At 37.0% G+C, this 20,449-nt stretch overlaps 1 protein-coding gene across 1 annotated transcript in view; it reads left to right on the forward strand.

Moving 5' to 3' along the window:
• DST (dystonin) overlaps nucleotides 1-20,449 on the forward strand; it is a 316,005-nt gene that overhangs the window by 172,172 nt on the left and 123,384 nt on the right. The window contains 15 exon segments of the mRNA XM_086608314.1: nucleotides 361-456; nucleotides 1,796-1,921; nucleotides 2,321-2,473; nucleotides 2,726-2,880; nucleotides 3,011-3,137; nucleotides 4,302-4,485; nucleotides 5,486-5,643; nucleotides 5,981-6,159; nucleotides 6,382-6,520; nucleotides 7,392-7,585; nucleotides 9,859-10,021; nucleotides 10,705-10,788; nucleotides 10,881-10,988; nucleotides 11,729-11,827; nucleotides 13,397-15,001. Coding sequence (XP_086464440.1) covers nucleotides 361-456; nucleotides 1,796-1,921; nucleotides 2,321-2,473; nucleotides 2,726-2,880; nucleotides 3,011-3,137; nucleotides 4,302-4,485; nucleotides 5,486-5,643; nucleotides 5,981-6,159; nucleotides 6,382-6,520; nucleotides 7,392-7,585; nucleotides 9,859-10,021; nucleotides 10,705-10,788; nucleotides 10,881-10,988; nucleotides 11,729-11,827; nucleotides 13,397-15,001 — 3,570 coding nt within the window.

Consider the following 20,449-nt stretch of genomic DNA (forward strand, 5'->3'; position numbering starts at 1 on the left):
TAAATAGAGCCACAGAATCATAAACTAGCTTAGACTGGGGGCACCTCAGGAGAGGTAGTCCAGCCCCTCCTTAAAGCAGTGTAAAGACTTGCTTTGGCTGAATTCTGAAGGTGCCCAAGAATGTGGCGATTTCGCAGCTTTTCTAGGAGAGTTTTCTGATGTTTGACTACGCTGTAGCGACAGGATTTTTCTTACATCTAATTGGAATTTTCCTTGCTGCACCTCGCTCTTCATTGGTTGAGGAGGTCAAGTTTAGATGCTTGTGTTTGCTGCATTACTTTTATGTTTCCTAAAATCTGGAAACGTATGCACATTTTAATTTTCATTTCCTTTTTAAAAATAACTTTATCTTCTTTAAAGGCCTATAGAGCTGCAATGCAGACACAATGGAGCTGGATTCTTCAGCTCTGTCACTGCGTTGAACAACATTTGAGAGAAAATGCTGCATATTTTGAGGTAAGAATGTGAAATGTTTTAAGTTGGGACCATAGTAAAAGAGTTAACACTGAAAGTGCTGGTTGCTCTCTCCCAGTAGTGGAGCATTGACATTTGTCATGTGCAATCATTGGATAATGAGCCATGCTCTCACAGCGTTACCACACCTGCATTGTCTTCACTACAGTTGTATCAGTTCACAGCAGATGAAAATCTGGTGTGACATTTTTTCAGAGTGCCACAGCTGAAGTAGAGACTGAGAATGGAGCCATGTTCTCTCCCTGTCATACACAATTGCCATCAATGCAGCTTTTGCAGATGATGTAGAGTGGAGGGTGTTTAATGGTGGTCAAGGGAGAACATATTCTAGGTGTTTTTTCTGGGACTGCCCAAATAGGAAAGGAATGTACAGCATTAATAATAAACGGAGCAGAGAACACCCTGACAGCAGACACGTCCAACGAAACACTTTTCTAATTATCACCCATTTATATAATCAGCAAACGATGCAGCACTCAGTTACATGCATGAGAATCCAAGATTTAAGAGTTTCTCAGTTACATGCATGAGGATCAAAGATTTTAGAGGTTTTGATTAAAAAAAAAAATTACTCTTTTTTAATGTTTAAATTATAAACATTAGTCCTTAGTCTCTTCTGGGTTGAGTGGTTCAAGAGGAAGGGGTGTGATGTTAGGATGAGATGCCTTTGAACTGAGAATGATGAGAGCCCAAAGTTAAGAAATGGATGCTGGAGAAGACAAAAGTTGAGTGATTTGGGCTCCTTGTTGTAGGAGGAAGAAATGAAAACTCTGGATTTGAGAAATGAGGTTTCAGGCACAAAATAGGGTGAGGAGTGTCACAGGACATTTCCCTTCCCAGTCGTGCTTAACCAGGACCCTAGTTTGGAGGTGCAGATGCCCACAAAGAACAGCCAAGTGTGGCAGCTCACTTCCCTTTCTCTGCAAAACATTCGCTCCAGTGTGCTTCCTGAATTTTGCAGCTATTTTCCTGCAGTTTGTAGGCTTTTTCTGGTCTTTATATATGAAAATAATTGTAGTTCCAAGGGAAGTAAGAATCACTTCAGAAAATTTTTTCATTGCAGGAACAGTAATTAACTAAGGTTCAATAACTGCTGAATTAATTTTGTGTGTAGATAGTACCAAGAATAACTGATGTTACAACACGTACCTTCTTGAACTGTACATTTAGACATGAGATCATGAATAGTGTTGTGTGGTGCAGTGGTCGCTTCAAGCTACTAGAAAAGATTTTTTTTAAAAAGACAGCACTTAAAACTTCATAGTGTACCTGTTTGTATACTTCTTAGGGTATTTAACCCAGATATTCTATCTCATCCTAGTTTTTTAGTGATGCCAAAGAAGCCATGGAATATCTAAAGAATTTGAAAGATGCCATATACCGAAAATACAGTTGTGATAGATCAAGCAGCCTTCATAGGCTGGAAGACCTTGTCCAGGAGTCTATGGTAAGAATTTGAGGATCCTATTAATGTGAGTTACAGTTAAACAAGAAACGTCTAGATTATAGATACAAAATACGTGTGTTAAAATTACTCCTTTGAAGTGAAGCAATACAAAACATAAGATTTGTTTTTTAGAACTAATCATTAAATAATTGCGTCTATCTATGTATAATGACTGTTTTTCATGCCTTTAAAATACAGTTTTATTTATTTCTTTATCTTTACAAAACCAGATGTTGTGGGAAACTAGTGACTTCAGAAAGATATTTTGTTCTTGTAAAATGTGTTACTTTTAAGAAGCACAGTAAAAGAAGTCAGGAAAATAAAAGCTTAATAGGATCAAAGAAACAGCACTGTATTCTGGCCATCTCTTGTGACATGTTCTTTTCTTTACTGTTTTAGGAAGAAAAAGAACAACTCTTGCAGTATAAGAGCACAGTAGCAGGCCTTGTGGGGAGAGCAAAGGCAATAGTTCAGCTGAAGCCAAGGAACCCTGACTGTATACTCAAAACATCCATCCCAATTAAAGCCATCTGTGACTATAGACAAATTGAGGTTAGAAACTTGAATTTCCTCAAATCAATTACAGACGGGAGAATTCAGCTAAAGTTTCATTAATTACCATGTTCCTGGAGAACATTAGGCTCTAAATTTATTCCACCCTAGTAAACAAGAGCAAATCTTTGTGTTGAACATTGGTTTTGTTGTTCTGTTGCTTATTTGTTGACACCATTTGCAGAAGCGCTTTGTAAAAGTATTTTGTAATGCTTAGCTCATTAAATTATTCTGCTTTTCTGTTAATACTAGATAACTATTTACAAAGATGATGAGTGTGTATTAGCAAACAACTCCCATCGTGCTAAATGGAAAGTCATTAGCCCAAGTGGTAATGAGGCCATGGTTCCATCTGTGTGCTTTACAGTTCCTCCACCAAACAAAGAAGCAATAGATACAGCCAACAGGTAGGGACAAAACAAAATCACCCATTTTTTTTTAAATTCATTTATATGAAGCTTGGGTTAAAGTAACATCTAAGTTTTTTTCCCTTTTCATGTGTTACTTTGATCTAAAGTTGGAGTCTTTATGTTTCAGGATTGAACAGCAATTTCAGAATGTTTTGGCCCTTTGGCACGAGTCACATGTAAACATGAAGAGTGTGGTATCCTGGCATTACCTGACAAATGAAATTGAAGCTGTTCGAGCTGGCAATGTTGCCTCGGTATGTGCTGTGTTTAGCAAGGGCCTCTTAGCCATTTGCTGGAAAGTCATTCGCTACACTTACCAGAAATCTTGTATAATCAACAATTCGCAGCAGTCCTCATCTTCCTTGTGGGAGTAGCTGGCAGTGGCCATGCTGGTCACCACTGTGCAATGTTCTGCCTTGATCTGAGTAGCCTTTACACAGATGCATTTGGGGAAGGAGCAGAGAGGTTGTATTTCAAAAACTACCCGTAGCCTTACTGCGCTCATCTCTCTCGTCTCCTGTTGTCAGCAGAGGGACAGGATCTCTCAAAAGCAATTGAACTGTGACTAAATCCAAATTTTGTTCTGGAAGAGTCTACCTTTCTGCATTTATGTTGAACATACCTGGGGAGATTTGCTTCATTAGGACAAGGTTAATCTTCATGAAAACCCCCATTATTTCTTTATGGCTGCTACTTCTTACTGACAATGGAACAACTGTGAGGTGACACTTAGTGTTCCAAGCCGAAGGCAGCTGAACACTCGTTCCTCCGTAATGCATTTTTTTCATCCTTATACATGTCTGTAACTTGAAATGTTAGATAGCTAATTAGGATAAATTTGTCAGAAGTGAAATAGTGATATAGATCAAAATACTATTCTGTCTGGCTAAAACAGCGTGTGAGATCACTGAATTACATGATGTCAGAAGTGTAGCATAACACTAATATAATAGTTTATTACACAACATTGATGTATATCTGTCTATGAGTGGCTACAGTAATACTTGTAATACTCAAAATGACGTTTTCACTCCTAATTTCCCACTGTTGCTGTTGAAAAGAAGGAATCTGAGATAATTCTTGAAGCGTCCCTACTTCTGTGACTCTTGCTGGCTTCCTGTTTGTTGCCGCATGGCATTAGATGGAGAAATGGTGTCTGATGTAGGATTGTCTTAACATAGCCCATTACTGGATTAAAGATGGAAAAGGGTTTTATAGTGAGTGTAAACTGTCAGCTGTTATGCTGATACCTGTCAAGTGGACTCCAGCCCAGGAGCAGCAACCTTTCAGAACCTCAATTCTTTGACTTTATCATCTTAGTAATTGGTCAATATTGCTTTTTGATAAAAAGTGTTGCAGAGAACTGTGTGAGTGATGCATCATTGCTGACCATGCCTTGGGCTTTTAATCTGTTTCAGATAAAGACGATGTTGCCAGGTGAACATCAGCAGATTCTAAGCAATTTGCAGTCCCGCTTTGATGATTTTGTGGAAGATAGCCAGGAGTCTAAAATCTTCACAAGCTCTGATACAGCACAGCTGGAAAGGGAAGTTAATGTTTGCAAGCAATATTATCAAGAGCTTCTGAAATCTGCAGAAAGAGGTAAAGCTTTGCTGAGAAGAGCAGAAGGATTCTCTCACAAGAGAGATTGTAGTTCTTGATAAAACTTCCCTCTCTGAATACAAGCTCTAGCGAATTACCCATTTTATCATATTGATATTAATGCCCCAGTTCTTCTGGACAGATAGAGTCATCATTTTAACAATGCGCACAATTACATTGTGCAGAAGCTCTTAATTTTTTTTTTTAACTTTCTGTATATTAAGCTATGTAGAAATATTGATGTGTTACTTAATATACAGAGTGCTATAAAAAAATTCTACACTGAATAATTTATTCTGTGCGCTACAGCTCACTGTTTAGTCATACCTTCCTTGTGTTGAATGTCGGAAATGCAACTTGATTACTTTGTTGAAGTCATAACAGAATTAGAACTTTTTTCACACTGTTAAGGCAAGAAAAGTGTCATAGATATTTTCGTAGCTCCACAAAATGCCTGTAGTTACTTCTTTTTTAACTGTTTTTAAATACAATAAGGACAGAAAGCTTAAAATATCTGCTCTGATTTACTCCAGTCAAGTAGCTAATGACTTAAAGAAATACAGTAGTGCTAAGCTGCATTAGCATAGTTCACTATACTGAAGGAAAGATGTGTTGCCCTGTGAATCTGAAAGAGAGGATTTGGAAAAAAAAAGGAAGCCCTGGGAGATTTAATGTAGTATTGTGCCTGATACCATCTGGCTGAAAGAATCCATCACTGAGTTTAGCAGGGTCTGCGTAAGGGGTGATGCCTTTGCCTGGGATGAATAGTCAAAGGTGTATGCTAATTTTTCATGTGTGAGAAGGTGATCTAATAATAGCTAAAATGTAAAGGTTCCTAAAATTTGCCTTATAGCCAAAATTCCAGTAGAAACTGATGGGATTTCAGACAGTCATGAAGAGACCTGTAGAATGGTGACTTTATAAAGTGTTTCAGAAGAAGACATGGTGGAAATGATGTGATGGCTTTGTTTGCTAATGTGTGCCTTGTTTCTTTCAACAGAGGAGCAGGAAGAGTCTATTTACAATCTGTATATCTCCGAAGTCAGAAATATCAGACTTCAGCTGGAGACTTGTGAGGAGCGGTTAATACGGCAGATCCGAACCCCAATGGAAAGGGATGATCTACATGAAAGTGTGTCCAGGATTTCAGAGCAAGAGGTGAGCCTTTGAGAAAGGCTGTTTTACCTAGTTAAGAGTTCTATTTTAAAACAAATATATCCAGACATTTTGAGTGTAGTCGGGAAAGTTTGCAGTGCACCTTGAAAAGACAAGAGTCAAAGATGAAGCTTGTGTTTCTGAGAAAAAAGATGCCAATAAATGGCGACCCTGTTAGTTTGCCTCTTATGCAAAGAGGCAATAAATTCCTGTATAAAATTTTTAATGGTGTCCACATGAAACAAGCAAAGGAGAGTAGGCCTGTACTGATAATGATATATAGAGTATACTTGAGGTTGATATAGGGTAAAAGCACTGTCAATCACCTGTCGTTTTACAGAAACTGAAGAAAGAACTGGATCGACTGAAGGATGACCTGGCAGTCATCACAGATAAATGCGAAGAGTTTTTCAGTCAAGCTGCTGGTTCACCTTCTGTCCCCACTCTGCGCTCTGAACTCAATGTTGTTATTCAGAACATGAACCAAGTTTATTCCATGTCTTCCATTTACATAGATAAGTATGTAATAGACCTTCTCCCATCACACATCTTTTAGTTTACAGTTTTCTCTTAAAAATATATTAAAGATATTAGTATGAATAATACTGATCAAGGAAAGGGAGGTAACATAATTTTAACATTGTATAAAGGGGTACCCTGTGACATGAAAAGGCTGAAAAGCACAAGTGTGTTGAGTGTTGGTATTGATGGTTGAGTTAACAGGAGATTACTGTTTTTCAGATTAAAAACTGTGAATTTGGTGCTGAAGAACATCCAAGGAGCAGAATTGTTAGTAAAACTCTATGAAACTAAGTTGTGTGAAGAAGAGGCAGTAACAGCTGATAAAAACAATATTGAAAATCTGATGAGTACATTAAAGGTAAGAGTTGACTGGTGCCTTTTCATGGGAAAATCAAAAAATAATAAGAAAATTATCTGTCTTTTGACACCTGTTTTGGTTATGCCGTTCTGTATGGTGTATCAGAAGTTGACTTGTGTATTTGGCGGAAAGACTTTTATTAGGAGTGACATCTCAGAAAAAAATGACAGCTTTGAAGCATTAGGAATTGGATAGTTTGCATGTGCATTCCTGCTGTTAGGAAATGCCTTGCAGTATCTAAACTTCCAAGAGTGGCACTTGTTAATGCTGCAGTAAGACTACTTTTTTTTTTTTGTCTCTTTAAAAGGTAATGTAAATATATTGTTATATAAACATGGCCACAATAACATTCCTGCTACTGCTATGGTACACTACTCAGGGTTTCCTAGAAGGTTTGGGAGATGTAATTGGAACTAGATGATCTTTGAGGTCCCTTCCAACCCAAATCATTCTATGATTCTGTGATTCTTTGTCTTTGAGAAAGGGTAAGATTGAAGTTCAGGGTATTTTGTGTGCTGTATATACCTTGTTTTAATAGTGCAAACAATTGGTAATGCATTTTTGTTAGATAGAATGATTGACATCGACCTAAGGATTTTTTTGAAGGCTGTAATTTATAAGATAAGCGTGTTAATTTGCTGTCTGTGTTTTGATGTATGTGTTGTGGAGAATGCTGTAATTATTCTGTAGTTCATAGCTAATTAGTTGCTTCAGACCCATTCTGGTGCTGTTCCAGCATTTAAGCAATCAGAAGTAAAATGTTCATTTAAACATTTTCATTTATTCATTTATGCATTTTGTAAAATACTCTTTTATAAAATAGTGTCATAATTTAGGAGTTATTTACAATTTATCATTTGTCATATACTAGCAATGGAGATCTGAAGTAGATGAGAAAAGACAAGCGTTCCATGCCTTAGAGGATGAATTGCAGAAGGCAAAGATGATCAGTGATCAGATGTTTAAAATGCACAAGGAACGTGATCTTGACTTTGACTGGCATAAAGAAAAAGTTGATCAGTTAGCCGAGAGGTGGCAAAACATTCATTCTCAAATTGAAAATAGGTTTGTATAACTTTTTATTATTATCTGTTCATGTTTTATGCTGGTTTTGTTGTTTCTGAGGAAAAAGTAATCAGAAATGAGTGTTAAAATCAGTCAGAATAGTTTTCTGAACTATTTGTGAGGAGTGCTAAGATCAAGGATTCTTACCTTTTCTGTGCTGTTGACATCGTCTTACTTTTTCAGAGGACGAGTCTGTGACTTGTAAGCACCAGAAGATTAGCAAGATATAGAAACTTTATTTACTTACAACTTACTAAAACACATTAGAGATAAATTGTCTTTTTTCATTCTCAGAACAGCCTGCAGAAATGGCTTGCTGTCCTATGGAAATACCATCTGTTTCTCCACATAATTAGTTCTGACAGGCTAAACTGGTGAGCTAATTCATCAGTTATGATTGGATTCATGTTAACTTGCTTTTAATGACTCAAGTGCTAAGTCTGGAAGTCTTCAGCTTCCATTGACTTCTGTGATAATTTTGTTGCAGTAACGTTTGGTGAAGTGCCAGTATTTTCTTTTTGTGCGCAACTGTTTTCATGCAGCCTCGATACCCAATTGAGATGTTGCTCTAAATTCAGCCCTTCAGTATCATTGTCAAGATGATATTGGAAAATGTTTCCCAAATGCACATGGCTATACAGATGTACAGATACAGCAGAGCACGCCTACCCGTAATTCTGAAGGAGATGTCCGCACATGACATTCGTGGAAATAAAAGGATGTTTCCTTTCCATATAGGAAACAGAACTATAGAGACTGAAGGAAAAAGTATGGGCAAGTTAAGGAAGCCTGTGCTATACAGCCCAGCCTGAATTTCCTTCAAAATCTACTTTAGTTTGTCATTACAGATAACCTGAACTAGAGCATCAAAGATAGTGCTTTTCATGTAAAACTTCACACAACAACCTTTCACATTTTTGTCCTCCTTTTTTTAAGGGACGAGTATCCTTACAGGTGTAACACTGAAGTTATTTACTTGTAATTCTTTTAGTTGTCTCTGTTTACAGAGTTAAAAGGGAGATGGGCAAAAGCTGGCTCGTTTAAAGCTGCCTGCAGAACAGCTAGCTTTAAATCCAGCTCAGGTTTTTCATATCTGGTAGCATGGCAGAACTTAAATGATAAAACAGTAGTTTTGTGAGGTACTGAAGTGTCCTTATTTCTTCAGAGGGCAAACATGAACCACATGCTCTCCTCACAGGGCCATATCCTGAAGAGAATATGCTGAAAAATAACTGTTAATAGAGTGGCTTCTAGTGGAAACAGGACAGATTGTGGCAGTTGCAGCATGTAGCTGTAAACAAGCTGTTTTCTGCAAATGCTCACTCTGCTGCTTCGTAACAGCTTGACACTGATGATCTATAATTATACGAAAAGTATGTACAAATATTGGCTGGAGTTATCATGATCCTCTCTCTTTTGCATGGTTATTAGCTTTAAAACATGCTTAAGTATGAAACCTGAGCAATATCGTTTCCTTTGCTTGCTCTTTTTCAGTCTCCTTTTGGCATCTTGAGAGCAACTCTAGTGCGATTCAAACTATTAATTCCAAATCAGGCTATAAATACTTGTTAAATAAGTATATTTATCCATAATCATGCGGTGTTTTGGATTAGTTGTATTTATAAAATCTTTGAAGTATAAGGATCATGAAAGAAGAATTGTCAGTATTCTCATCAGTAGGGAAACCACTTTCAAGAAATAAACAGCACTCTTTTTTCAGGTCAAAACCATGATTTAAAAATGGGCTCGCCTGACAGGATCAGTTGTTTTTGCACATTAGAATATTTAAAAGCTTTGGTTTTAGTGTTACTCATTTTGTTTTGTGGGAGGCACAGAGTATGGTGGAACTGAGACTTAACCTCCAGTACAGCTCTTTCCCTTTTTGGTTCACATGGGTCACATCTGGAATACTTTCACTTCTTACAACAGAATTCATTGCTGTTGCAATGCCCCTCTTGCTTCAGGATTCCTGTGCTCATGGACTTTCAAGCGGTTTAGCTCACTAACGAGGGATATACACAGAATTTCTTCTGCAGTAGGATCTCTCCTGGGTGTCATTTATGACGAATGAAAAGGTTTCTTTAAGCTGGGAATCTGGATGTTTGAGAAGTTAATTTACTGTTTAGTTAGTGTTATTTTAGTATGTTTATAGCGTGAGCTATAGCAGAGCTAAGGCATCTGAAGCCTTTAAAGCTGTATTTGGCTTAGTGTGGCACCTTTTATCTTTTATATTGATGTTCTCTCCTTTGCTGTATCTTCTAAAATAAAATCAGGTTGCGTGACTTAGAAGGTATTAATAAATCGCTGAAGTATTACAAAGATACTTATAATTCTTTGGACATGTGGATTCAACAAGTGGAAGATACTCAGCGAAAGATTCAAGAAATCCATCCTGAAAATAGCAAAGCATTGGCTAAACAGCTGAACCAGCATAAGGTATGAAAGTGATCTCATCGTAGAGAAGCACTGCTTTAATGACTGAAAATGAATTGAGATATCTTCTGAGCCCAGTCATGTCAATCTTATTTCTTGGTAGGAAATGCTTGTATCCCTCAGCCCTTACTGTAAAATTCCAAATAATCACCAGCTTTTATGTTTCTATGTTTACAGTGCAGCTAACATCATTAACATCTCTCTCACTGGTTGTAGCTGTTTTATAGACCAGGTGTTTTGGCCTTCAAATCTGCAAGAAGAGCAAAACCTTAGAGAACGCCTACAATTCTGGACTCTTCTTATCACATAATTTTTTATTCAGTACTGCTCTTGGTAGTTATGTACGTAGAAATATTTTCATGGAGGCAGAACTAAACTCATCAGCTCTCTCCTTCAAGAAGGAAATGCAGCTTAAACAAGAGACAGAATAACAAATTATATGCATTAAGTGGTATATTCCTGATTTCTTTTTAAATTCACTCACCATCTGTTAAACCTGGCAGAGTTTTTTCAGTACTTCTATGAGCCTGACAAAGCCAGGACATGGGCTTCAGCCGAATTAGTTGTACACACAGGAAAATGAGCATATTATACAAATTTTATCATTTTAGATGAAGTAGAAATGCTAACAATAATAGTAATACAATGCACCTTTCAAGATGAAGATATAGATTCATATTTTACAGATGCTGGTCTCTGAGATTGAAATGAAACAAAGCAAAATAGATGAATGCCAGAAGTATTCAGAACAATACTCAGCAGCTGTAAAGGTAATAAATAACGTTTTACTTAGAATCCTTTTTTTTTTAGTGTCAGTATCATGTAGAATGCTGGTCATTTTGTGTATTTTTTCTTTTTGCAGGACTATGAGTTGCAGACAATGACCTACAGAGCTATGGTTGACTCCCAACAAAAATCTCCGGTGAAACGCCGAAGAATGCAAAGCTCATCAGACTTCATTATTCAAGAGGTAAATAGATCTCTTATGATAGAAAAAGTGTTTTTTCAAGTCTGCTTAAAACGCAGTAAACACAGGAATGAGATTTAAGATTTATTGATGATGAAATAAAGTAACGCAAGCAAAATTATTTTTTTCTCTATGGATTTATGATGTGATAAATATCCTTTTGATCATTACGTAGTATTTAGATAGTGAGACGATGTATTGCTGTTGATGAACAAAAGTCCCTCAAATTATACAAATATATGAGAAACGTATCTCAGTAAAACTATTTAGAACTACTTCTGGGCTAGATCTTGATCACAGTAAACAGGGGGAGCTCATCTTTGCTATGGTAAAACTTGCCGGATCTGGACACTTTGACAGATTGGAAGGCAAATCAGCCTTATTTGGGTGGGAAAGAGGAGTCTGTCTTCCTGCTAACTGTTAGAGAGATGAATAGTGACCAGCACTGCTTGTCTCTCTTATAACCTGTTCTTACAAGGGGGAAGAATAAAGTGATTGTGAAGTCAAAACATTGTCTTTTTTTCTTCTCCTTACGGATCTCCTCCTAGATCCTTAGGATTTATTTGTGCAAGTGCACCCCGCTGATGACATTCAACTTTGGAATCAAAATTAGAACTTTGGATTCCACAATTAGGATTTTGGCATCAAAATTGGGATAGGTTCTAGAGTAGTGTTTATCACGTCTTTGAAGGTTAATGGGAATGTTTTGCTCTCTCTTCCCTTCCTGCTTTATTTCTCTGCAGTTCATGGATCTACGGACTCGTTATACTGCCTTAGTGACCTTGATGACCCAATACATTAAGTTTGCAGGTGACTCTTTGAAAAGACTGGAAGAGGAAGAGGTAGGTCTTCCCTTGGTGGCCAATTAGGCAAAAAGAACAGCTAAGCAAAGAGCAATGTATCTGTTGGAGTTATTCACAAAGTTAGCAGCAGACACAAAAAACTAAAATTCCTTATATACTGCGCTTTATACAGGAATGTAGGAGTGTTAAATTGCACTATTGTAATTCAGATAAGCAAAGTCCTGTACCATCCATACATTTATCGATTCTTCCAGATAGAAGGATCATATGATTCACTAAATTCTGATGAGATGTAGTTATATACAGTACATTTGAATACTCTTAGTACTTCAGGACTTGATCTTTTGGATAAATGCAGACGTTAAGATGAGGGAAAACTTAGTATACATGCACCGTTGGTATCCTATGTAGACTTCAATATTCCATAGTATGCATTCTGGTCCACTTAACAACATATAAGGGAGTTCTTTAAACAGGGAGATGCCATGCCCTCTTAATTTCTTAAGTTCTCTTGTCATGTTTAGATTTTTTTTCTTCTACCTTTCTACTGTATTGATTCCTTGGGGTCAAACAGCATTTTATTTATGCTTAGCATTGAATCTTATTAATAAGAGTAGGTTACTGAAATTGAGCAGACAAATTACTCAAAATACGTGCTTGTTGCTGAATCAACTTTCCAAATAATTGAGAAAAAAATACTTCTAAATTCTTTGCTTTCTTTGGAAGTGTTTCTCTCTGAGAGAGATTGTATAGTCATTCTTTAAGGACTACAGTGTTATAGTATAAACGGTACAGTGCATATCTCTAAAATAATGCCCATATTAAATATAATCCTATATAAATTGCGTAAAATTGGAGCTCACTCTCCTAAGGGTATAAATTTTAATGTTATTATTACAAAAAAAAGCTTAGAGTTCTTAAACGATCATTAATGTAATTCTGGTGCTGGCTTTGTCTTTATTGGCTTTTCTCACTATCGAATACCTCTGGACAAACTGTAACGCTAACAGCATGTATCTTTGTGCATCATGAAGTGGTGGAGCCTACGGATGGAAATAGATAATGTTTGTTGATAAGTAGCCATTATAACTGGAGATTTAGTATGACTAGTCATGCCAGTGGTATCACGATAAAAAGTGGAACAAAGAACAAGAATTGAAACAAGGATCAAGAAACCTGTGAATTGCCAGTAGGCTTCGTGTTCTTGAAGAGCAAATGGAATCTTTTAAACTCTCTTGAGTTTCAGTCTGCTCTAAATCTCAGGACTGCTTTTTTGAAAATCAAACACCTCTCATCTTCTATCCTCCTCCACCTTCTGGCAGCCTTCTAAATCTTTGATAGCTTCTTTGAAGATAACCTAAGTAGGTTTCCAGTCTCAAAGTGATTTGATGGGTCTTTTCTTTGTGATCAGGGTAGCAAATCAGAAAATGAATAATCTTTTTCAAAGGAGGAATCAGATCTCTGAAGTCTGTGATTGTTCCAAGATTTCCTTCTGTGCCAGTCTTGCTTCCTAACTCTCAGTAACAGCATTAAGAATGCACAGAATAGGGAAAAAATAAGATCATTTTCCATGATATCTCAGTGTAATCCATGTGCTGTCATGCTCAGAGCTTGCCAGATGAGAGCGAACTCCAGCAGCCAGTGAAGTCAGCTGAAGTCTTTCAACGTTTGGGATGTAATGAAGCTGTTGAATTCAGAGAGGAAAACACACCCAGTGAAAGCATGATGGATGTGGAATATTTGCAAAAAGATAACTCTTCCAGTAAACCTAAACTCACAGAAAATAAATTAGAAAATGACAAAAGAAAATTAGATGTAGACAGATATGATAAAATCAAAACTGATAGAACATTAAAGCAATTTTTACATTTCAGTGGTCAAGAAAGTAGCATTAGTGGCAAAAGAAAAAATAAGCTTCATACAGAGCCAGAGAATTTAATAGGTTTTAGTAATCAGAGTAAAGAAGGTGAAAATGGTAGGAAAGATTGTTTTGTTTCAGCTGGCATCTGTGTGAGTGTAAATAACAATCCTGATGAAATATTAAATGAGCAAACTGTTAATGGAGGGAGACAGAAAACAGAGGGAGTATCAAAGAAGTTGCCTGAAGTGGAAATGATACACAAAACCACAGGAAGAAATTGTTCAAGGCCGGTGGGAAGTGATGTTGCAACAAAAGAAGAATGTGAGATGCAATCAGAAACTAATTTTGAGCTAACAACAAAGAAAGATGAAGTTACTCCGAGAACTGGAAATCGTGCCCTGGATATCAGCCCTTACAAGCAGCAACATTTTTCACCAAGAACTCATTTTGAACGTCAATGTAAAGAACGTTGCTTTACAGAAAGTAATAGCCATAATACTTCAAACTCTGAAGATGGAGAGTTTCAAGTATGTGATGAAAAAGGTGATTCTCTTTCAGGTGTAAGGGATGCAACACCTTTAGAGAAAGTTGTGTCCTCTTTCAGAGAGCTGGCAGCACACAATGGAACTGAAAAAGCAAAGTTGAATTTGCAATCTGTGAGCAATCCAGGCATTTCTGGTAGTGTTGAAAGGGATGCAAACAAAATGCACAGATCATCTCTGGGTAAAAGTTACTTCGTAACAGAAAACGAAATCCTAGAAAAAAACAATTTAAATCCAAATGAAGCCAAGAATACAATGCAAGGCATTTTGGCTGTTTCTTCAGGAACTATTTTAGAGCATCAGTATGCAGTAAAAGTGTCTGAATCTTATCCATTAGATTTTGAAGTGTCATCAGTGGAGAATGATCCAAGTTCAGGTGTGGAATTGTTAGGAAATGCTGGTGATTTAAATGCAAATATAACCCTCTCAGAAGTTATTTCTCGAGGAGGGGATTGTTTTCCATTATCAGAACATGGATTAGCAAAAAAGCTTTTGAGTCACGATGAGAAAGTAAGTGAGAAGAAAACATCACAGGGTAAAATTTGTGGTTTGGACAATATAAATATAAGTGAGAAGAAGCAGAGTGGAGAAGACAAGTTAGAACAGGGTCAGAAATGTAAAGATTTATGGATAGTTGCAGAAATGGACGGTAGAGATAAGGGTCATAGCACAAAGATACCTGGAAAAAACACTGAACTCCAGAAAACATTCTGTGAAAAAACAGGGAAAAAAGCCTCACTTGAAAAAAAAGAAAAGCATAAAAAGAGAGACAATGATAATGAAGAGAAAAGGAGCACAACTATTATTAAGGTACCAGAGTTTTTATGCAATGCAAATGAAACAGTTAATTTAAGAATGATTTTAAACCAATCTAAATCAACATTTGAATCTCAAAATATGTCAAGGTCAAGTGATTAAAAGTTGATTGAATATAATTTAAACAATGAATATGCTAATGGTATTAATTACATTGTGTTTTGAGATGCTAAAGTTTTTAAGTTCTTATAAATTTCTTTTTGTTTATTTTGTATTACTATCTAATTACCATCCTTTTCTCCACTCAACTGATGCTCAGCCACATCGATTAGAAATAATGAAAGCTAACAAGATAGAGTTTGTGGCTGTATCCACGTTTGTAGTTCTTCTTTAGCAAGCATAATACATTAGATTTTTTTGTCTATGGGAGCATAAAAGACAATCTGATAAGAAATTAATTTAAATGTTTTGTATTGGTTGGGGTCTGTTCAAAATTGTGACTTGGGAAACATGGAGAGAAACTGAAGCAGCTGCCTTTGCATTAGCCTTTTAGGAAATAAGTTTCATATATCACATGAAAAATCAAGTAAGTCTGGTAAATTTGAACTAAACCAACATTTTGTTTATTTGAAAATGTTGCTATAATTACCTCATGCCATGTTTGTAAGATCATAGGAATATAGGTGTGTTCTTACCTCATATTAGCTCACATTTGATAACTAATGCCGTAATAGTGCTAATGAAGACAAGGTATGTATGGTTTCAATCATATTATTACTGGTAAATATACATCTTGCTTGTAAGAGTTTCCTTTGATCTGTCAACGTATGCAGACCATTAACCAACTGGTTTTCACTAGGATTTTCCAAAATACTATGTTTATACGTCTGTGTCTACACTGCAGAGCAGTTGTGCTCTTACCAGTCCCCCCTGCCAGTGGCGGCACTGGGACTGTGGAGCACACCATGAAGCATAGATGTACTTGGGCTTAGATACATGTCTTTCTGGAGCTCATGCATCTTGGCTCTAGCTCTAGATACTGTTTCTTTTCTTAGAGGGGATTTCAAACTTCTCTTGTGCTATTTGCGCTTGCAAGCATGAAATCCTTCTTCCAGTTCCTACTGAGCTGGTCCAGAAATGGTAGGCCACTTTCTCCTTGGGAATTCTTGCACATAGCGTTTGGCTCACTGTTTGCTCTACCTGTTTATTTGGAGAAAAAACATACGCAAGCTGCTGTTTGACACTGCTTACCACTAAGAGGCATCTGACTGAAGTGAGAGACTTCAGGACTTCTTCGCTTTGTGGATGTCTCTCTGAAGGGTTTCGTATGTGGCTAATGGTAACTTCCTGGAGCTTACTGTATCAAGAGAAGGTGATGGTGGTGGGAACTGCTCATTCTGCTTTCTGGACGTACCATATATATATGAGTAAGTATTTTCCACTCTGCTTTTCAAAGAGCCTAACATGTCTCATATGCTGTTTTACAGAAAGTACATTCCAGCTTATCTTGTTCTTTTACAGATTTTAAAGAATAAAGAAGCATCAGTGCGTGAGGCATATTCAGATCTAATGGCACAGCAAAATAGCACAATTGATGAGAACAGAAAACTCATGGGAAAACTAAAAACACTTGAAGAGATGTTAGAGGATATGAAGAAACAAAAATTTCAAGTGGAACAGGAGCTCCCTAAAGTGAGGGAAGCTGCAGAAAAAGAGCGGAAGAAGCAGCAAAAGGACATGGAAGAGATCTGTCTTCAGAAGACCAAGGCTGAGCAAGAGGCAAAGCAGTGTCGTATAGATCTAGAAAGCATTGAGAAAGAGAAAGCAAATGCAGAGCAGGAGTTGGAGTGTGTAAGGCAGCTCATTTCTCAGGCAGAAACTCAAAGAAGTATAGTGGAAGAAAACCTCCGTGCTTTTCGAAATCAGATAGAAGAAAGCACCTTTACCAGAAGAAACCTTGAAGAGCATCTAAGAAGAAAAGATACTAATCTTCATGATTTAGAGCAACAAAAACACACCTTAATGCAGGAGCTGAAGAAAAAAACAGAAGGAGAGGAGAAACTTATGAAACTGATAAAGCAAATGGAACAAGATCTTGAATTTAAAGGGAATCTATCAGAAATAAAGCTGCAACAAAAAGATAAAACTGAAGCCAGAAGAAAGGTTGTTGAAGGCAGGTACTCTGTAACTAGAGAAACTTCCCTGCCAACTTTCACAGCTGGGCAAGGCAGCCAGTGTAGGACTGATTCCGAAATTACGAGTTTCCAGAAGAAACAAGAAGCCAAAAAAGTAGAAAAGCTGATCCAGAAGATAGATGAGCTAACCCTTGCTAACAAAAAAGCTGATAAAACTATTAAAGACCTGAAATATGAATTGAATGAAATTGAGCTTCAGAAATCATCAACAGAAGAGAAGTCTCGTTTGTTAAAAGAAAAACTAGATAAAGTCAATAGTGAACTTAAATGCCTAAAAATTAAGTTGGAGGAAAAAGACCAAGTAGAACAGGGATATTTGCAGCAGTTGAAAGAACTGGACAAGGAGCTACATAGAACCACAGGTAAAGCTGAAGAGGTTATGCAAGAAGCTATAGATCTTAAGAAAATTAAGATGAACTACGAGGAGGAGCTGAAATCTGTTCAGCAAGAAAAGATACAGCTAAAAAGAGAAGTAGAGGAATTAACTAGATCACAGACAAAAACTGAAATCACTATCAAACATTTAAATTCACAAATCAATTCTCTTCAAAAAGAGAAGCTGGCAGCTGAACAGAGAACACAGTCATACAAAGGAGAAGCAAGTAATCTTCAAGACCAGTATAAGAAAATTCAAGAACAGTTGCTTCAAAAAACAAAAGTAGAGAAACAAAACCAGCAGGAAATTCAGATGCTGAAGAATGAATTAGCCAAAAGTAATCACGTATCAGAAACATTGAAACGAAAGATAGAGGACCTTAATAAAGGCAATACTGAAACAAAACTACTGATGAAGCAAATTCAGTCTGAATCAGAGAAGATGACTTTGGAAAAACAAAGCATTCAGAGGAAAAATGATGCTTTAAAAGCCCTAGCAGATGGTTTCAAAGAGCAACTACGTATGACAAATGAACAATTGCACAAGCAAACAATAATTGAGCAAGAATTCATATGTAAAATCAAAAGCCTAGAAGTTGATCTAGCAAAAACAAAAGATTTAGCTAGTGAATATAAACAAAAATGTGATAAACAAAGTGCTTCCACCCTAACCATTGACCGGGAGGTTAAAAATCTAAATGCCCAAGTGAATGCTCTAACTGTGGAAAAGAGAATGAACGAGCAGAAAATACAACTACAACAAGCTCATATACAAGAGTTAAGTAATAATTTTAAAAAATTACAGGATGAACTCCATCAGAAGACTCTGGATGAACAAATGGCACGCAAGAAGGTGATCCTGTTTCAGGAAGAATCCATTAAGTTTAAACACTCTGCAGAGGAATTTAGGAAAAAAGTCGAAAAATTACTGGAATCCCATAGCATCACAGAAAAGGACATTTCTGGCATAAAACTAGAATGTATTGCTCTTCAGCAAGAAAAGCATATGGCTGAGGAAAACATCATGTTGTACAAGGTACAAATGGAAGATCTGCAAGAAAGGCTTAAAAAATGTCACGAACAACTACAACAAGGGAAGCAGGCTGAAATGGACTATCACCAGAAGTGCAGGAAACTTGAGGAAGAATTGGAAGTGCAGAGGCGCACGGTTGAGAGCTTGAAACAGAAAATGGACCTGCAGGTCAAAGAGGGTGAACACAGGTTTCTTTTGTTTCAGAATGAAGTTCAACAAAATAGTAAACTCCAAGACTCAGGATTTAAATTGAGCTGTGAGAGAAGAGGGAATGATTTCAATTACCTAAGTGACACCACAGCTAGAGAATTTGAACAGCTTCCTCCACTTGCAAAGCCTAGCTCACCTTTATTAAGGCAGAAACAGGAGAGATCAGGTTTTAAGTCTGACCAAATAGAAAATACTTTGTACGTGAGTGCCAATGATACAATACCAAGAGAGGTGCAGTTCCAGATGTCAAGAATAAACCAATCGCTAGAAGAAGATGCAAGCCCACAATCTTTTACAGAGTTTGTTTCTCAAACGAGTACGCAGTTCCAGATAACTTTTGATAAAGCAAGTCAAATCTCTGGAACATCTGAAAGGGACAGATTGAGAAACAGGAACCTACACAGTTCCAGACAAACTGTTAGACATGGAGAAGACATGAAACATGAATTAGGAGTGGTAAAACTGCATCCCTTGGAGGTACACACTACATTTTGTGAGGGTTTACCTCCCTAGTGCTGGTTTTTACTGTTCTATTTTTATTGTTTGTCTGTTTGGTTTTAGTTATGCTCTATCACTATTCTGTGTTCTCTCTAATGTTTCTCGTGTTCTTACCTTGGTGAAGGGAACCTCTTCATGCTTACATGATACAAAAAGCTTTTCATTAGACCTTTACAGCATGCAGATTATTTTAAAAGTTTGTATTGGAAACAGGAATTCACATACACTATTGTGTCATAACTGGTCAAAGTAAGCTTTGATTAATGGTGCCAAGTTCATACAGTAACAAACAAGAGTTTTTGTTGCTTAGTCTAGTTATATTCCTTTTATTGAATAAATATTTGAAATGGCAAATACATTTTAAAACTCTTGCTATCTGTATTTCTCTGCTCTTCAATGCTAGTAGCAGTTCTCCTCTCTAACTTACATTAAAGTTCTCCCTTTTGTTTCTTTGGTGGTGGATTTAGGAGTGGATTATGTGCAGCAGAGTTCTGCAGATGTATTTCTCACTGTGTCAAAAAATTCCTATTTGCAGATAGTGAAGAGCAAGCAGTATGACATGCATGTTGAAGTCACAACATTAAAGCAAGAAAATGACAAGACTTTTGGTAATGAAGAGAGAATGTTTGAGGGATACAAAACATCCGAAGGGTTTAGGAGAGAAGACTTTGCAAAGACGAACTCTTTCTTAGGGGAGGAGATTTTGGAAACTGTTGATGATGCTACTCAGTTGGAATATTTTACAAAGGAATATGATGATATTAAATTTCAAGGTCTCCGACGTGATGTAACTGCCAGACAGTTGACTGAAGTTAAACTTTTAGACAGGCTTACGGTTGAGCAGCTCTGTTCGGGGCAGAAAACCATGGATGAGGTTCAGAAAAGTCTTGAAAAATTTTTAACTAAACCTACAGCTATAGCTGGGCTGTACCTTGAATCCAGCAAAGAGATACTCTCTTTTGCTTTAGCAGCAAAGAGAAGAATCATAGGAAAAGCATTGGCATTAGCATTTTTAGAGGCCCAAGCAGCTACTGGTTTCATCATTGATCCCACAACAGGTCAGAAATTCCCTGTTGATGATGCAGTTGTTAGAGGGCTTGCAGATAGTGAATTCAAGAGCAGACTGCTGGAGGCAGAGAAAGCTGTTTTGGGCTATTGCTTTTCTGGGAAAGTGATCTCTGTGTATCAGGC

The sequence above is a fragment of the Tauraco erythrolophus genome, chromosome 2 (assembly GCF_009769465.1).
Source record: "Tauraco erythrolophus isolate bTauEry1 chromosome 2, bTauEry1.pri, whole genome shotgun sequence".
In the NCBI taxonomy this organism is placed as follows: domain Eukaryota; kingdom Metazoa; phylum Chordata; class Aves; order Musophagiformes; family Musophagidae; genus Tauraco; species Tauraco erythrolophus.